The following is an 18,311-nucleotide window of genomic DNA, read 5'->3' as shown; positions in this document are numbered from 1 at the left end:
TCATGTACCCTTTAAGTAGCTTTACTGACAAGCATGTCACAGTAGTTCACACAAGAAAGCACAGAAAAAGGATGTATGATACTGCAGGCAAAGTGTATCTTGTGCTGTAAATGGAAAATTTTGGAAGCAAGTTGCTAATATTTTATGTAGCTCATGTTTTAGCTGCAAAATGGTTTAAAAACACTTCTCTAATTACCTTGCAGGCTTCCTTGAAGAAATATTCTCAACACTGAGCAGCATGTTTGATTTACTGTTTAGATACCAGCACTAAGATAACTGTATTATATGATTACTTTTTAAGTTGTAAAAAAAAACTGTGCAAATATAATTTTGGATCCAAAAGTCTAAATTCAGTAAATGCTGTAAAATTACCATCCAATCAATGTTAATACTGTCACTTGAGCAGGCACCTCCCACCAACAAGAGGTAGAGATTTGGCATACATCGATAAAGGAGCGTTACAAACATTAATTGAAATTTTAAAAAAATGAATATTATCATTTTATATGCTTTGTATGTTCACTTTAAGCACTAGTGCTTATATTAAATAGTAGTTTACAGATAAATTGACATGTCTCAGTGTAGAATGACTAATAACTTCAAGCTGTAATGTGAGCATGATAGTGCTTTGAGTTTGACGGCAATATATCTCAGTATAATTAAGTTAATTAAAACATACTCAGGCACTGGTAAATCATACTTATTCTACAGAGATTTTTAAATGGAACAAGAAAGCACTGGAGCACTAAACAGTCACTAAGAGATATAATGCATTGTATAGTTAACTGCTGGCTTTTTCATATTCCAAGACAACTTAATGAGAAACTTGGCTACAAAACAAATATGTTCAAAGCAAAAATTTACAAAGGAAATTTTAACATGATTTTGATTGTAATAAGTTACTATTAAAATATGTATTATTTGTGTTCAGATTATGCTAATTGAAATTGCATTTAAATATCATAATGATTACTTAGCACAGTACAGAGAAGAGTTCTTGTTAGTCTTATAATCTATATCATACTGTAATAGGAACTTCAGCAATACTGAGTTAAATGTGGCAGTAAGAAACTGCCATGTTTGACTAATCATTATTGCTGTATTTCTGTGATAGAAAAATGCTGTATTTTTAGTGAGTCTATTTTCTCAAATGTACAGTAAATACTTTGCTATTGTAAATGGACAACTTATATAGTTATTGTTACAAAACCTAAAGTCTAAAAATCTCACCTTTTAAAATGTAAACATTGTTTCTTATGTACTATGTTGTTTCATTTTAAACTTTTCTTAAACTTATTAACTTTGATACAGTAATGTTTTTTTTTTGTTTGTTGTTTTTTGTTTTTTTTTTGCTTTTAGATTACATGATGTAACTCTTAAATGTAACACATTTACTCTAAGATTAAGATCTAGTATCTGTTTTAGGTTATAAATGGCAAATGTTGTTAATAACGCAGATGAATCAGTGGGTGAAAGTACTGGGTTAATGGATGAAACCACTGCTAGTGACAAATGGAAGGATACTTGGCAAAGGATAAAACCACAAATGTTGCACGTTATTTCATTCTGTGTGCAGTATTTAGAGTTTGTTGTGGATATGTATTGTAGCTTCTTTGGCAGTGTTGTGTGGCAGTTTAAATCCATGACCATAACGTGCTATGTCAATGAAATGGCACAGACTTTTAAGCACAAAGGGTAGCATCATAAGCTATTAATGATTATTGGCAGTGTTGTTCAACAGCCAACTTATCCAGTTCTACTTGTGTTGATTTTTGCTTTTTTGTAGTGTCTGTCTAATCAGTAAAAATAGAAACAACTAAAAAATAAATGTCAAAAATCATGTGTAAATTGAAATCATTATTCTAATAAAAGCAATACATCCAAGAATTATTTCTGTAAAAAATAAATTTAAAAAAATTCATAGGAGTACACAGAACCCTACATTTGTACAGTTCTGCAATATATCCCATCCGATTACCAAACAACAAAGGCCTAATTTTCCTGGAAATAGTAACACCTGTAAAGACAACAGTGAGTTTATTCACAGCACTAACAGCCCTTTTCTTGTTCCTCTGTGCTTGTGCTATTGCGCCTGCTGCTGTCATTGGAGTGGGTGGGGGTACCCGACGAGAGCAGGGTGTTGCCGGTGGCCACTGGTGACAGAGCACTATCCACAAACATGTCCTCCAGCTTGCCGGAGGAGCCATCGCAGACACGGTAGAGCACGGCATCACTCTCACTGGCGGAGCTGACAGTGTAGCTGATCATCCCATTGTTGAGGTCCAGGGTGGTGGGGCGCGAGTCCGGGCTTGGGAGGTGTGTATGGGCATAGAGGTCAGCGGGGCAGTCGCCCAGACCAGGCTCTTGCTTAATGGCACGGGCCACCAGCTCAGTGGAGCAGAGTGCAGAGGAGCTTCCCACAGGCAGGCCGTGAGCCCTGGCTTGCATCTCCAACTCCTAACAGACAAGCACGCATAGTCATCAATCAAACCCAGTGGGGTTTTACTGTTCCCAAGTGGCACAACAGAAAAGTGTTTGCCATGTTATCAGGAGGTCACAAGTTTGCTTCCTGATGATGCCACATCTATCTGTGGCCAGGATCCTGAGAGAGCAACACTGCCTATGCTTTCAGATAGGGAGGGGTGGTATACTATCCTCTGAGTGTGTTAATCCATACCCTGATGTTAAATAACTTGAATGAAATTTAAGACAACTTGGTAATTATTTGTACTTATGCTTTCAATGTAAGAACTTGTCAGAGTATAAAAATGTGCAGTAAAAAGGTTTAATTTGCACAAGATCTTTATATAGTAATCAAAACACCGGATACTGGTGCTCAATAATGAACTGAAACCAAACTTCTCCAATTTTTAGATTATGGAATGACAAGCTCAGTCAATATATTTACTCTATTCCTGTATTTAACTAACCTATGTCTTAATTTTCTTAACTGTGTTGCTTTGGACTGTTATGGTAGACTGTATCTACGCTAAGAAGATTTAACACTTGAGCTTGCACAGACTGAAACTGAAGGAGATGGATTCTGGGACTGCTTCTCAACTCTTTGGCTTTGGCTCTGAGTTAGGTGTACCTGAATTCGAAGCAGTAGGTGCCTGTTGGCATGCTCCAGCCTCTTCTGCCTGCTCTCCAGCTCTTTAGCTCTTTGCTGTTCTCTCTGCAGCTTCTTGATGTAGTCCACTGAGGCCTTCAGAATCGTCCCCTTATTCCACCGCATGTCTCTACACAGAAAAAGGAAAATGTACATAGAAATGTATTGTTCTGTTTTTGGTTAATTTTACTTTGGAATTAATTTAGTGAAGCACCTATGTTTTTATATTCCCTGGCTTTGAGGCCATGCCACCACTCTCCTACTAATGTATTCAACTATATACAAAAATTAAATAAAAAAACTGCTACAAAACAACAATAAATATTAACAAGTTACAATGTTTTTAAATTATTCATTTCAAGTATGATTTCAACATATTACATGAAGCCACTCCCCACCTGCTCACCTTTATACCATGATTACACATGGATGGATGGACAGACAGATATACATAAGCACACGTGACAGGACCAGGTAGATGTACGGTCAGACAGGTGGACAGACATAATGGGATTTGATATGACCTAGCATTGCATGTCGTGAGTTGTATGGAAGTTACTGGGGGATTGTATGTGCTGACTTAAAAGGTATGAGATCATAGAGCAAGAAGATGAAAATAGAATAAGATTTTGGAGAGGATTGTATTAGGTTTGTGCATGCGTGTTGGTTTTTTGATTAGTAAGCAGGGAAGTCTAATGAGATGTTAAAGGAGCCCAAAACATTTTCAGTTTGTGAGGTTTGGTTCAAGTAATGAGAGGGATGGATATAGTGGTAATATAATGCTTCAAAGCATAATAAGAGAACTTCTGTTAATAACTTTTCCAGAAACATAAAATGTTGATGTGCAAATCCAGATGGCTTGGATAATAATATTCTTTATATTCTAAAATGTTGGTTGTGATGATATATTCCAAAAAAGAAAATGAAAACCCATCAGGTCCCGGAGCTTTATTTGGGATCTTATTGAGAGATTTATGGAGTTAATTAGGTGTTAAGAGTGTGCTCAGTTCATCTGCTTGCTCCGTATTAAGTCAAGTCCCCATTTTACTGGGGAAGGAGTTGAATTGGATTCTTTTGTCTGGGATGTGTAATTAGCTGTAAATTTCTCTGAATGTATTATTTATTTCTTTAGGTGCCTGCTTGGTATTTCCTATTTTGTATGATTGATGAAAATAAACAAATAAATAAGTTATAACAGAGTTGGTTTGCCATATTTTTACCTGATTTGTTATTGTATTCAAAATAATCTTGTCTGAGTCTTTGTATGAGGAATATTTTGATTGATATTGTTGACCTATGACTTACTTTCTGTGAATTCCCTCTGTTCGGTTGGATTTGCAGCATATGTGTCATTTGAATTCTTTGTTTTTTTGTTCAATATTTCTTTCAAGTTCCTTATCCTTTTTTTTTTTTTTTTTTTGCATGAAAAAAATATCATTTTTCCTCATTGCTATCTTTTGCCTTTTCCAAAACCAATGGAGATGAGATTTCTGGAGAATCATTTATTTCCATGAAGGATGCCTACTCTTTTGTGAAAAATTAATTGAAATCATGATCTTTATGCAAATAAGTTTTAAATCTCATTCTGGTGATGGGTTATTTTATTTCTTTGATGTTTAGATTAAATGATACAGGGGCATGATTACAGATTATGATGGGATAAATTCTGGAGTATGAAATATCAGATATAACTAAGTTGCTGGTAAGAAAAAAGTCAATATGAAATAATGATTGGTTAATGGTCATTTCAGTCGCCAACTATCACCAAGCCCAAGTTCACTCATGTATTGTTTTAATTTTTCCATGGAGTTTTAGTCTCTAGAATTAAGTGGTGGAAGATCTGTCTAAAGTGGGATAAATAACTTTACTACCAACTCCGCCAGTTATACTTGTAGAATCACACAAGTTGGGTAGAAATTCAAAAAGTACTAAACGAGAGTTATACTCTGCTATATTGTGATTATGCTAATCATAAATTTGTTTCTGATGGTCTTGAAATTTACCATCTGTCTGTCTGTCTGTCTGTCTGTCTGTCTGTCTGTCTATTGTAAGACTTACGGATCACTGGACTTCGGAATTAATGTCCCGAGTTCTTTAATTCTGTCATTTATGTTAAAACGTCGTCTTCGTTCAACTGAGAAGATAGAAAAGTCCACAGAGAGAAAAGAGAAACATGTATGTCAGGTTGATAGTAGTATAATGGCTCTCAGTGCACTTAGCTACTACTTTACAGCTTCTCATTACAAGTTCAAAATCCCCTTAATCTATTGCAGTGCTCCAAAAAAAAATCCATAATCAACTGCAATAACTGCACAATACTTCACCAAATCCTCTTTGATACACAGTTGTTCATAGCACCGCTCAGTTTATTGAGGTTATGCTATGTGGTGAAAATAAACCTCTGCAAATGAACTGCATAATAAGAGTTTAAATAAACTTGTGTAAATTATTGTAACGCTCACCACCATCTCAACAAGCGGTGCCTCTGAACATGACAGATATGAGATCTGTTCTTACTTAAATTGTGGTTGTCCTTCTTTTGTCTTTCTTTTGCCATGGCTCTGACTTCTGCTTCTGCAACAGATAACAACAGAAACTGAAAATAAGTTCACGTATCATTCAAATAAAAATGACATGAAAAAATCAGAAGTACTTATTCTAAAATTTGCTGCATTGCTTCGTTGTGATAAGATATTAGATCAGCTACAGATACAGGTTTACAGATACAGGTTTAATAATCAGATGTCCATATTGTGCACAATTTCTTTAATTAACTAAAATTTTATTAATAATACAAATATATTTGCTAAATATAACCTACAGTTTTACATATGCCTATGCCTGAGAGGCCAAGTGGAGTGGAACATACCTACTGGTAAGCCTTCAGGCCTTTGATAAGAGTCAAAGTTTCCACATGGTCCAGGTTGGTCCACGTGCATCATGCCAGGATCTGGGGTAACTATTTGGTACAATATAATTTTCATTCATTGTAGTAGTTGCACATTTAAAAATTGCACACAATGTGGGTAGTTGTATTTCATGAGAAAGTGAATTATCAACCTATGTTCTAGTTTGTGGCAGCTTTCAGACAGTTGTAATTTGTAAGAGATTTGTGATAAATTATGCTTTAGTGAAATGCTCTTGGCTGTAACCACTTTGTTTTGCAAGGTCTTGAACGTTGTAAACATGGCATCTGCCTTCTTTAAAGAGGTGTCAGATTATATGGAAGGTCTACACAGAATCAATGCAAATATTCATAAAGGAAGCATATATACCTGAGAATTCCCTTTTCACGTTGGATAGGCTAGATGGACAGGAGTTTCCAATAGTGACCGCAGATGAAGGAAGTGTATGATTACTGTAGATGTCCAAGAGATTAGAAGTAACTGGGATCTAAAACAAACAAACAAAATATCAAAACCCTTAATAAAGCAATTACTTAATGCACAGGTGCTGAGCTATTTAAAACAGAATTTGTTTGAATGGTATTGTTATATAGTTACCGCATTGGTCAGTTGAAGTCCTGCATCCATGAGTCCAAGGATGTCATCATTATAGCTTGACTCCAAACTGATAATATCTTCAATTACATCATCCATCTACACCAGCAATGGGAACACATAAACAAAGATATATATAGGATTTCAATAAGACATTGTATAATTGAATAGTAATAGTGATCTAAACAATTACAATTTGTCTTGCTAAATGTTCTACAGAAAAGTGGAGGGTTATTTTCTTTTGACAAGATCCTTTAATACATACAGCACCTAATAAGTGGGCCTAATTGTGAGTACCAGGATGTGCCTACCTCCTTCTCGTGACAAGAGCCAAGGGTGAGCAGTGCCATAGGACTGTTAGGGGCGCTGGCTCCGGGGCCAGAGGGCATGCCGTGCTCCGCAGCCTGGCTGGGACAGGGCCCAGCACCGGCCTGCGGGCTGAGCTTGGCCCCCAGTGTGTTGGACAGGTATTGCTTTACCTGCTGCCTCTGGGTCTGCTGCAGGTGAAACTTGGTGGGGTTCTCCAGGTGAGTCTGCACCTAGACAAAGGACAAAGGCCACCATGGAGAAGGAACATGGCACTGTATAACACTGTACATCTGTGACATATTAGCCTGAGTCTAGCTAGTGAAATATATCAATGATACATTTTACTGAGGTTAGAGAATGCAATTCTGGTAGCTCAACACTGATGACAGCTGATCAGTAAGTTGAATGCAAGTTGTAGGATAAATAAACATAATAAAGACATGTCTACATGCATAAATAAATGCATATATCATCAACACTAGAATTTGCAATGCTGTAACACTGTAAGGCTAAACTCCAAAAAATCCTCCATGAAATTCTTCCATCATCAGTCATATTAATCTGGTTTAGAAAATATTCAAAAGCCAAGGTTGCATCTCACCTGATAATGATTGTACTCAAGCATCTCCAACATACTGTAAAGCACAGTAAATCAGTTTATAAACCTTAACCAATAATTCCCTTTGGAGCAATTAGCCAGCTTATGGTGACCAAGTAAGCAGAGAATGAGCAATCAGCCTTCTTAGCCAGTTGCTCTCGATGCCAAAAACAAAACAAAGAAAATATTTAAGAGAGGGGAGGAGAATTTGTTGCCCTGAATTGATGACTTTATGCATTTATTGAGTTCATTTGACGTCATCATCATTTTTTTTATACAAAAGCCTCTTTTAAGTGATGAGTTACCAGTCTCTAAACTGCAACTGGCTTACGGCTAACTGCCATTTCATCTTTAGTTCCACTCAGCCTGCATAAAACATTGTTTGTTCTAAACATCCTGGATACAATTGCTCCCACTGTTGGTGCAAAAAGGAGGCAGAGTAAATTTTTAAATGTTGGAGAGAGAGAAGACAACATTTTTCTCTTTCTTTTTCTCTGCAATAGATTACATGTATATTAGGTATTTTGCTGTACTGTGCTGGCAATTCTTTCTTCTGTTTGAACATTTCACATCTACTCCAGAACATACTCAGTATTCTTTCATCAACCTGTTCATTTGCTGTGTAGTCATCGTTTTACAAATAATACTCAGCAACTGGTACCTTTATACTGGCCTTCATAGGACCCTTTACAAGACATCATAATTTATGAGGTTTGTAGTTTGCAATTGCCCAGTACTTAAATTGCTGGGGGTATTTTTGCATTCTAATTCAACCCCCCCCCCCCCCCCACTCCCTGTTTGTGTGTGTATGTATGTGTATGTGTATACATGTCTGTGACAGACCAGCTAACATTTGCAAATCAGATCAAATTCCCAAATCAAAACTATGATAATAATTAAGAGAATAGAATGTGCTTGAACTAGAGCTTCACAGACTCTGGAGAATTGCCTTAAGTCTTCTCTAGCCTCCTAGAATTTTATAATCACACAATAAATTCATGCTGTCAGAGTTATCACTCAATAAAATATTGTCACATAGACATTTCCACACTCAAACAAGTATCTCATTATTTTCCAGAGGCTAGGTTACAACCTATATTATTATAATAATAATAATTATTATTTTGTTGGTTGTCTTAAACCTGATCTGTTGTTCTTCACTCTAACAGAGGAGCAATTCAACATGTGCTGTACTGGGATCTTTCTCCTGCACTGCCAGTCTCCATATATAATAATGCTCCTTAATTACTTCTTATTTTACGTTTAGTACAAAAATACATTCATTTTAAGCTGGAGATGACTTACTTCCAATGATACTGATAACAGACGATATGATGCCCATGGGCCAGTTTAGGTATATATTAGATATATATTGGAAAGTCCTTAATTTAAGTCCTTAATTAAGTCTTTAATTCTGATGGTCCTAAGGTGTTCAATGAAATGATTAGGAAGTTTTTTCTTGTTTTGTCCAATATAGAGCTGATTATATCTCTTGCTAGATTACAACTCTGTAGTGATATACGAGGAGGATTGGGTGATATTTTAACATTTTGAGTTGGTTATTTAAGTGACCTTATTATTAAATTTACATGTAGCATATCTAGAATGTGTGCAAGCTACAGTACCACAATTATTATTCAATTGATCATATATCTCACTCTAAATGACTGTGTTTGATGTTTTTCTCTCATATGTAAGAGAGTAGTAGAGGCTTTGGGATATGAAGAGGTGTAATTGTAAATAATAATGAGTCTGTAGGTTTATAGTAGATTGTGGTCTTTCAACCAGAGTTTTCAGATTTAACGGAACCATCCAAAAAAACTATCTCATTCTAGGATACAGTCTCATCTCTCAAGAATGCTCTGGCCTTATCCACTGCATTTGGTCTTCCCACTTATTGCTCTTTGTTTCATATGACCTCTGTTTTTAGAAGACCTCAAGATGATGTATACTTCCTATTTTATGGCAAAACTACATTTAGGACAGCAGTCTCAATGATGAACCAATGGTAGATTGACATTACCACATCTCATTTATCTGCCCCTGCTGAGGTTGATCATGATTGCTTTGTTGCTCTCACATGCAACTCTCCCTTGCCCTGGCCTGTCAAAGCTTCACGGCTGCTAATTCCATGCTCACTGTGGGAAAAACTGAAGGACAGAGAAAATAAAGTTTCACTTCGTGTTTTCAAAATAGTACATGATTTTTGACAGTTATGGAGAAACAGAAGTATCTCACTTCAGAAGGTGAGACATTTGGTGATTTGGTGATTTGGTCAATGGCATCTTGAAATCCCTTTTAAATACCAGCCAAAGTTGTTGCTGTCAAATGCAAAACCAATTCTATGGGGGGTTGTGTCTCTAGGGGAAATACATGCGCTGAACAGGCTGGAAAGGCAATCACTCTCAAGACCAATCTCACAGTTCAGATATCAAGCTCAAGCTCATTTGGTAGATCTGGTCCCCAGGGCGGGACCGACCCCTTGAACAGGGTCACCCATGCAGTATTTTATGACAGATTGTTTAAGGGTTAAAAGCAGCAGTTGTTTTTGCTAGTTTGTTCATGACAACTGACAGGTATATGAATGCACTGGTGCAGAAACCCGGCATATGGTCTTTCTGTTGCTTCTGCCTCTGTACTCCTTCTGCTTGCTGCCATGGCATGCCACATGGCAGCATAGGGCGGGATGGCATATCAGCATGTCACACATCAGCAAAGGTGGGGGAGGGGTGAGCTGCTCGATGGGAAAGGTTCTCTGCAGGGTTCACTATTGCTGCTGATTCGCGAAGTTTTTTCTGTCATTTTCTGTCTTATCTGAGCTACAATCCTGACAAAAGCTGCCAGTGCGCTGAACCACTGACCCACCCACAGCATGGCCCTTTTGCACACATCCAGATTGACTTTACTGAAATGCCTGAAGCAGATGGTAGAACATATTTGTTAGTATGAGTAAACAAATATTCTGATTGGGTTGAAGCATGGTCATGCAGAAACAGTGGTCAAATATTAAACAACATATCTAGAACATTGGCGACTCCCTCTACAAATTCCATAATATAATAATTGCATAATGGGGACTCCCTCTACAAATTGACTGAGATCAGGCAACACATTTTACCAGTTTAGTTATGCAAAACTTTGTAGTATCCCAAAATTTAATCCCTAATCATTCCCAAGCATGGAGATAACCCAACACCCTCCCTGCCATGTTGAATGACTTAATGGGTCCTTGCTCCAAAGGTGGAGGGAGGGGTGGAGTTGGGAGCTCTTACCATTCAAGCTCATTGTGTACAGGCAATTGCCTTAGGCCAAGCTGTTGGCAGGTATTTCAGAAGTTCAGCCATTATCAGGGGGAAAAAAAGGTGAAATCCATGCAGAGATTGAGACAAAGTATAAGTTCTTAACATCAGCAAGTACATGCCAGGCAGCAAAACTGATGAATATGAAGGCATTCACATGTGAAGACACCCGTATGAATGAAGAAGCTGGATCAAGTATTGCTGGCTGCTAACACTGATGTATTCTCAAGACCAAGTGGATCTACACCCAAGCTCCTGACCCTAGTAAAGCAACCACAGCAAACCTTGGGTGGGAAGCACTGACAACCTCTTTGTTTGCAAGGTGGGTGAAAAACCTCTGCCTCCACTGGACAGTTGAGTTTGCTTCTGCTGTTGCTCTCTACAGTAATGTTACATTAAGTTGTAGATGAAGGCTCTTATGGTTTTATCAACATGATAGCCTACCAAAATGCCCAACCTCATCTGTTACCTGAAGCTCCCTTTTTGTCTCCAACTAAGCGGTCTGTAACAAAGGCTGAAGGCAGCCACCCTACCTGGGCCTCAAAACCAGGACCGACAGGAGGTAAACCTGAGCGCTAGCCACTGGACCAAAGAGCCAGCACTCTGGCTGTTTAACTTTCCTAAGTGACTGCAGCCACTGATATAGTCTCTGCAGCCACTGATATAGGGGATGACCAGAAGCCACTGCTGCTCCCTAAGCTCCTCAGTACTGGAGATAAATGCACCCTTCCTATCTTAGATGGGGAGGATGGGTAAGGTAGGTAGACTGCTTATGACTTCACTTGGCCTGTATGGTTAGTAATTCCTTGGCCAGGTACAGAGGGCCAAAGTTCTGTGCAAATCATGATGGAATCATGTTACCCTCAGCTAGGGGATGTATACATCCAGTATACATCCAGTTCAAGCCTGCAGCACTATCTGGTTCTCTAGAGGGTGCCAAAATTCAGTTCCCTGTCACATGTCATTTCTGGCTGCTGTAACACTTCCTGGTGCCTCCAGAGGGCAGAGTTGTATCACTGCCTGCTGTAAAACATGTGGGGTGCTCAGAAGAGCACTTGATCCATTACAGATACAACACCACCTTAGAGCAGCCAGAAGGGCACCAACATGTTGTTTTTCCTATCTAGTAGTGTGTCACCAGTAGTGTGTCACCAGTGATGAGATGCCATGACCTCAGGGAGTACTACAGAGAGGGCTGACCGGAGATGGAACATTCAGTCAAGTGTATAAAGATGCTACAAGGAAGGTATGTTGATTTTTTTTTGTATGAACAAAGCTCTTCCTGTTTTCCTCATTCTGGTCTTTGAGTGTGTGTTTCTGAGCCCCTGCTTGGTGTCCTGGTCAAAATAACATGGCCCATTGTCTCACACACATACACACCAAAAAAAGAAATCCCCCACTTGCCCTCCGGGCGGTAGTCAAGCTCAGGTCCCATACCACTGGCCTGGGAGCTTGAGAGTCCTGCGTATTGTCTTAGCTGTTCCCAGGACTGCACTCTTCTTGACCCAGATCTCGGATGTTGTTCCTGGGATCTGTTGGAGCCATTCCACTTTGTACGCCGATTACCATATATATATATATATATATATATATATATATATATATATATATATATATATATATATATATATATATATATATATATATCTCCTATCTTTTGGGTTAGCGAATGAACACTTAATGGCAATACACACTATGGTGTGCAAAACATGCATATAATAGTAATTACACCTTTTTAACGCATGAACACAGAAGAAACACTGGTTAAGCAACAAATATATAATGAATCCATCATGACATCCTTTATAACAACCTTTGGGTAACTGTCATTACAAAGTGTGTTCTGTTTTCAAAATCCCATGACATTCTAAAATTCCTATAATCATTGTAATCTTCAAAATATAAAAATGAATACATCACACACACCAAAAACATGGGTGTCAATTTATATGTTTCATCATCCCAGTCTCACAAAGAATTTGTAGGATTTAACCCACCAAGTTCCTGTCTTATTTTGTATTTATTGAACTTAAGGCATAAATTCTAGTAACTACTGTGTATTATTCCATAACTACATTGAAACTAATATGAAAGCTATACAGTTACAAGAGTGAACTGATCATTGGGTTCTTGGAGTGTAAAGAGTTAAAACAAAGCAAGAGTGATTTTTCAAGACAAGCTGAGGCTGCTGAACCTAACCTATAATTTTGTAATTTTGTAACTTTGAGTTGGTTTGCTTATTTGCCAATGGGTATGCAATCATCATACAGGACTGGATTTACTTGTTTGATTTCATATAAACCAATTAAATTTGATGCAACAAATATATGATTGGGCCGCATAACTATAAGAGCAAGGACTTCTTCCACATAACTAGTTAATCCACCTTGCTGAAATAGTCTGATCGGATGCAGGTGGGGATGGGTGCGGCTCTCTGGCTTACTGTATGTCTTGTTCCCACTCACAGACCATCAGGAACCAAAAGACATCGTACAAGATTTTCAGTACAATGGCAGAGTGCCGTGATGTGGCAAGAGTGCACTGGTGAACTTCACAAACATGCAGAGAGGGGATGCATACCCTGCGGCTCAAGACGATCTTGGCTGAAAGAAAGCCAAGAATGCTATCCTTGTTCCTACGTCATAAGTGAAGATCTTTGTTACCCCCTATAAAGCATAAAGGGTAGAAAAGGGAGTGACGTTCCTTGGCCTCAAGCCTTTTGGATAAGCAGAGTGTGTGCTGAAGAGGAGCTATGTTCTTCACTTGCCTGCAGCCATTGCATCTGCCACTTTACTTTTAGTACCTACCCACAGAAGGCCAGTGGGTGGAGAAAGAGAGTCTCTCATGTCCTTTAGATGCTGGTGGCATTACTGGGAACTCTTAAATGTGTGTGTCATAGTTTTGAAGAAAAAAAACAAACAAATATTCAATGCATTGCTGTTTGTGGAACCAGGTCATTAGACTTACATGATTCACATGATGCATAAATAAAATAAACATCTATATCAGTCAAACACTAGTATCTTAAGAATTGGAGCAAAGAACCATTTCAATAACAGTACAAGCACATGCTAAAAGAACCTCCTGCCTTTATGAAGTACCTATGGAGCCAAGCAGCGATCTCTTTCACCTGTTTCTCATATTACCAATTCCTTCATGTGACATTGTAAAAGACTCATTGTAAAATACTCTGTAAAAGACTTAAGGATTCTGGGACACTAGATATTGCCAAAACTATTAATAATTTAGGCTTAATTCAGGCAGGCATTATTTACTCTATGGATGTAGTTTGGTACATAGGTTCTTGAAGCCTGTGGAAGGTTTATTTTGCAAATTGCCCTGTTGGAGCACAACGACTGCACACAGTGTAGTATAAGAATTTCAAATTTGTATTATAGTATTATTATATATTGTATTATTTGTATTGTAGTATTATAAAGCTATGTCTACAACTGTTTGTTACAACTGTAATTATTTGTTTATTTATTTGTTTGTTTATTTTAGATTATTTATCTATTAATTATATATTTATCTATCAAAACAAATATGAAGTGGAAAGATTTCAGATGTTCGTATTGGACTTCAGTTCTCTAGTATGACTTCACTACCACACTCTGCCTCTTGTTCAGCATAAATTAAAGTGATATGTGTGATCTTTAATATACAAGCCAACAGACCACTGCGCACAAACACAAAACAAACAAACAAAACATGTCCATGTAGGCTTCTGTGTGTACATATATGACTGGTTTTCACAACCAGCCTTAGGTTGTGTACTTCTCCTCTTTCCCTGGTTGAAAAACCACTGACCCTGCACACATAAGGCCTTACTGATGCCATTGGAGGAAGGGACCGGGACAAAAGGGAACCTCTTCCTCCCCTTGCATTTTTGAGACATGCTCCTCAGCCCATGGCAAAAGCTATTAACAAGAATGCACCAATGTATTGCCAGAAGGGCTAACACTGTCTAACTCACAGGGGTTGAACAAAATCAAATTACTTAAGCGACAAATAATAGTGCTTGTGTGTGCAGCTGCGTTAGCTTAGCTGGCCGAGCTATCTAGAGTCCATGCCAGATCACAGAAGTGTGACAGCTGGGGTTTTATGAGAAAACGTTTTATGCCCTGTGTGTACAAATGGAGATGTGGAGGGTACGAGCATTTGTAACGGTGTCAGAGAAGCCACAAGCACCCAAAAATGGAATGAATGATTACCATCCAGGACCAGAAGAAAAAGAGCAGTCTATTAGTCACTCTCTCCAAGCAGAGCATGAATTAATCATAAATCTCACCATAAGACTCACCAGTTTAGATGCACACTGTATTGGCCACAAACAAGGTCAAACCCTGTGGAAACTCTAAACAACTCAAGCTAAATTTGCAAAACTGTAAACCTGGACAGACCTTGGCCAAATTCTGCAGACAGAAAAACAATCCCACTTGTTTGTGGGTCATGAATTAAATCTAGTTTGGAGCCAACGTGCACTCTAGCTGGAACACTAGGAATAGCTCGGTTTAACTCTGCAAAAGGACCAGACATTCAAGTCAAACTAACCTTTCCTGAAGGAAACATTTGTCTATCAATTCCTATCTCCTCCACAAACTAAAACATTTTTTCCCCCATCCTTAGAAAGTTGAGGCAAAAACCACTTCTCGTGTCTTTTTGCACTCTCTCCCTCTCTCTATCTCTCTTTTTAAAACTGGAACAAAGACCTGTTTCTAGGGTCCAGGGTTTGACAGAGCACCAAGCCCTGGGCCTGCATCTTCCAGAAGCCTACACACAATGCAGAAGCTGTTCAGAGTGGGACAGCGGGGCCTGGAGCAGTGCAGTTGGAAAGGTCACCCTGACCAGCAACGAGCAGAGCAGACAACGGCAAGTTGCATGCACGTGGAGCTCCAATCTGATGGTATTTGAAAGTCATCTGGTTAACAGGGAGCTTGTTCTATTGCTATTTTGTTGGAATGGGTTTTTGTGGTTTTTTCCTTTTCTTTTTTTTCATTTATTTATACCTTTAGGCTAACGTGGATGTTTGATCTATAAGAATTCATCCTAACCCTCCTTTTTTAGATGCATATCAGATTAAATAAAATTAATATTACATTGGTGAAGTTTTTTATCCTTTGCACTGGAATTGAGATTGCAATGAATGCATTAGGTGAACAAAAGATATGTTTTGTTGCTTGATATATCTTCTGCTAAAACTAGTTATATAATGGCCCTAATAATAATGGCTAAAATTTTGGCTTTTGTAATATCGCAGAAGACTACCATATGTAAATGAATCACAAAGGTTTTTATAGTATGCTGTGATTGTACTGAGCGTAGCACTCCAGATGTACTGAGCATTCTTAAACATTCCAGGTGTACCCAACAGTTATAAAGAAAACACAGTGCAACAAATGTAAATAATGTTGGTCAAAATATTATTTTATTCCATACTCCAATATGTTATGATTAAGTAAACATGCATGCAAACTCTTGACATTGTTTATGACTGGCCTTCATTATTTTGACCAAAATTATTTACATTTGTATTTTGAATATTTTACCTGAATTATTTCTCAGCAACAAGTTTTTCTCTTCAAAAACATATATTGGAGTCTTTTATTTGTCTGAAAGAATGACTGAAAGAGATTCCTCAGAACAGATTCTTCCTAACATTTCACTGTATATCTTTAGGTTTCCCTAAAAAATAATCAAGACATTGATTAAACCCCTGAAATCTGATCTGGTTTCAAAGACATGATTGCCACCCCACCCCCCACAGATATGAAACCAGCGAATGTAATTATGAGCATTCTTGCTTGAATTAGCCCTCTCTGTCTCTCTCTTTCTCTCTCTCTGTGTGCGCGCGCGCATGTGTGTGTGTGTGTGTGTGTGTGTGTGTGTGTGTGTGTGTGTGTGTGTGTGTGTGTGTGTGTGTGCATGCGTGTGCGTGTGCGTAATATAAGAGCTACTTCTTTGCTAGTCAGGTCAGAGGTAACCCTGCTAATTAAAGGGTCACCCAGTTTTTCCTCCAACCTGTCTGGGCTTAATGTTCTTACTCTTCTGCTTCACTGGTCTGTGCCTGGTACCTCATAGTTCATTCTTGCCTGTTTTGCAGAGGATTACAATAATCTACACACAGACAGTGTACTGAAATTACCACACAGCTATTGATAATTTTGGTAGTTAAGCCATTAAGACACTAATACGAGTATGCATGTAAGTAAATAAATAAATTAGTTTTTGAAGTGGACAAAATCAGAAAGATAGATTTAATAAAATGGGAAATGCAGCACATGCAACATTTTAACAGATTTTGAAGGATCACATGTTTACCTTCCTGACAAAGTGCATTGTGGTGGGAACCATGAAACACCATGCAACCTCAGGACACTTTGGTTTAAAATAGATCAATTTGTGGGATGTTGTAGAACAGAGCTAGCAGAACAAAGCAGACATAGAACAGATCTACCAGAACAGAACAGTCATAGAACAGACTTAAAAAGAACAGTCATAGAACACAGCTACCAGAACAGACCAGTCATAGAACAGAGCTACCAGAACAGAACAGTCATAGAATACAACTACCAGAACAGAACAGTCATAGAATACAACTACCAGAACAGAACAGTCATAGAATGCAACTACCAGAACAGACCAGTCATTGAGCACAAGCATGTCTAGCAGTAAAATATTTCTGTTCACACCAACTAGAATCAAATATGCACTTTTGCCTTAATGTTCAGCACCTATTAGTGAATCAGATGCATGCTGATTAACATACAGTAGTAATGGCATTTAGCTCTATGGTGCATCCATGAACCCATCTTGCCTCCGACTTCACTCCTTTCATATTTTTGCGAGGAAAAAGATAATTGCGAAGACAAGATGACACCTGCTCTGGCTCACTGGTTCATGGTAATTTAATTACATATAACTACCTCTTTATGTCATTATGCTGTTGTGAAGACACGTATACAAGTATGACTACAATTTCTAATGGAAACATCTGTTTTACATTGCAATGATAACATATGCTGTGTACATATGACTTATATGCACTTAAATAAAACACATCTTACCAGATCCTGTTAGTTGGGTCCCTTCTTGCAAGATTGGTCATTTTATGTGCACTAAAACCATGCTGTGTCTGTTTGTAAAGAATTCTCACAGTCAACTTGTACAGACCACTCGGACTGACCAGAAATCAAAGCCATGAAAAATATGTCAGTGTAGTGGAGAAAATAGGATTAAACATGCCGAACGCCAAAAGTCTGGAAACAGTGCGAATTAGGGGAGGAATTCTCTGAATAGAGATAATCCCCTTTATGGATTGAACATAGTTTGGTCCTAAAGAGCAGTATTCTTTAGTCCAGCAGTGATACAGGCCACAGACTTCACACAAGGACACAAGGATTTTACAAATGGGATCTGCGACTGAATCCAAAACCTGATGTTACCACATCATTTCATGTGGGCATTCCATACTCAAAGTTGTACTAAGGAAAAAC

At 38.1% G+C, this 18,311-nt stretch overlaps 1 protein-coding gene across 2 annotated transcripts; it reads right to left on the bottom strand.

The window, feature by feature from the left end:
• Window positions 1-1,328: 1,328 nt before the first annotated feature.
• On the bottom strand, window positions 1,329-17,961 carry mitfa (melanocyte inducing transcription factor a). Of its 2 annotated transcripts, none has more exons than XM_081718301.1 (9): window positions 17,883-17,961; window positions 6,921-7,148; window positions 6,613-6,708; window positions 6,385-6,502; window positions 5,979-6,068; window positions 5,627-5,683; window positions 5,168-5,243; window positions 3,092-3,239; window positions 1,329-2,457 (listed from the first exon to the last, which is right to left on the bottom strand). In XM_081718301.1, the coding sequence occupies exons 2-9, from the start codon at window positions 6,996-6,998 to the stop codon at window positions 2,050-2,052; spliced, it is 1,071 nt and encodes a 356-aa protein (XP_081574427.1). In that variant the 5' UTR covers window positions 6,999-7,148; window positions 17,883-17,961; the 3' UTR covers window positions 1,329-2,049. The 2 variants fall into 2 exon arrangements, with proteins under 2 accessions (XP_081574427.1, XP_026855460.2); XM_026999659.3 differs by lacking the exon at window positions 17,883-17,961 and adding an exon at window positions 7,520-7,781.
• Between the last annotated feature and the right edge of the window lie 350 nt (window positions 17,962-18,311).

This window comes from Electrophorus electricus, chromosome 7 (genome assembly GCF_041902795.1).
Source record: "Electrophorus electricus isolate QZ-2024a chromosome 7, ASM4190279v1, whole genome shotgun sequence".
Classification (NCBI taxonomy): domain Eukaryota; kingdom Metazoa; phylum Chordata; class Actinopteri; order Gymnotiformes; family Gymnotidae; genus Electrophorus; species Electrophorus electricus.
Note: the sequence above shows the minus strand (reverse complement) of the source record. Positions and strands in the feature narration are given on the sequence as shown.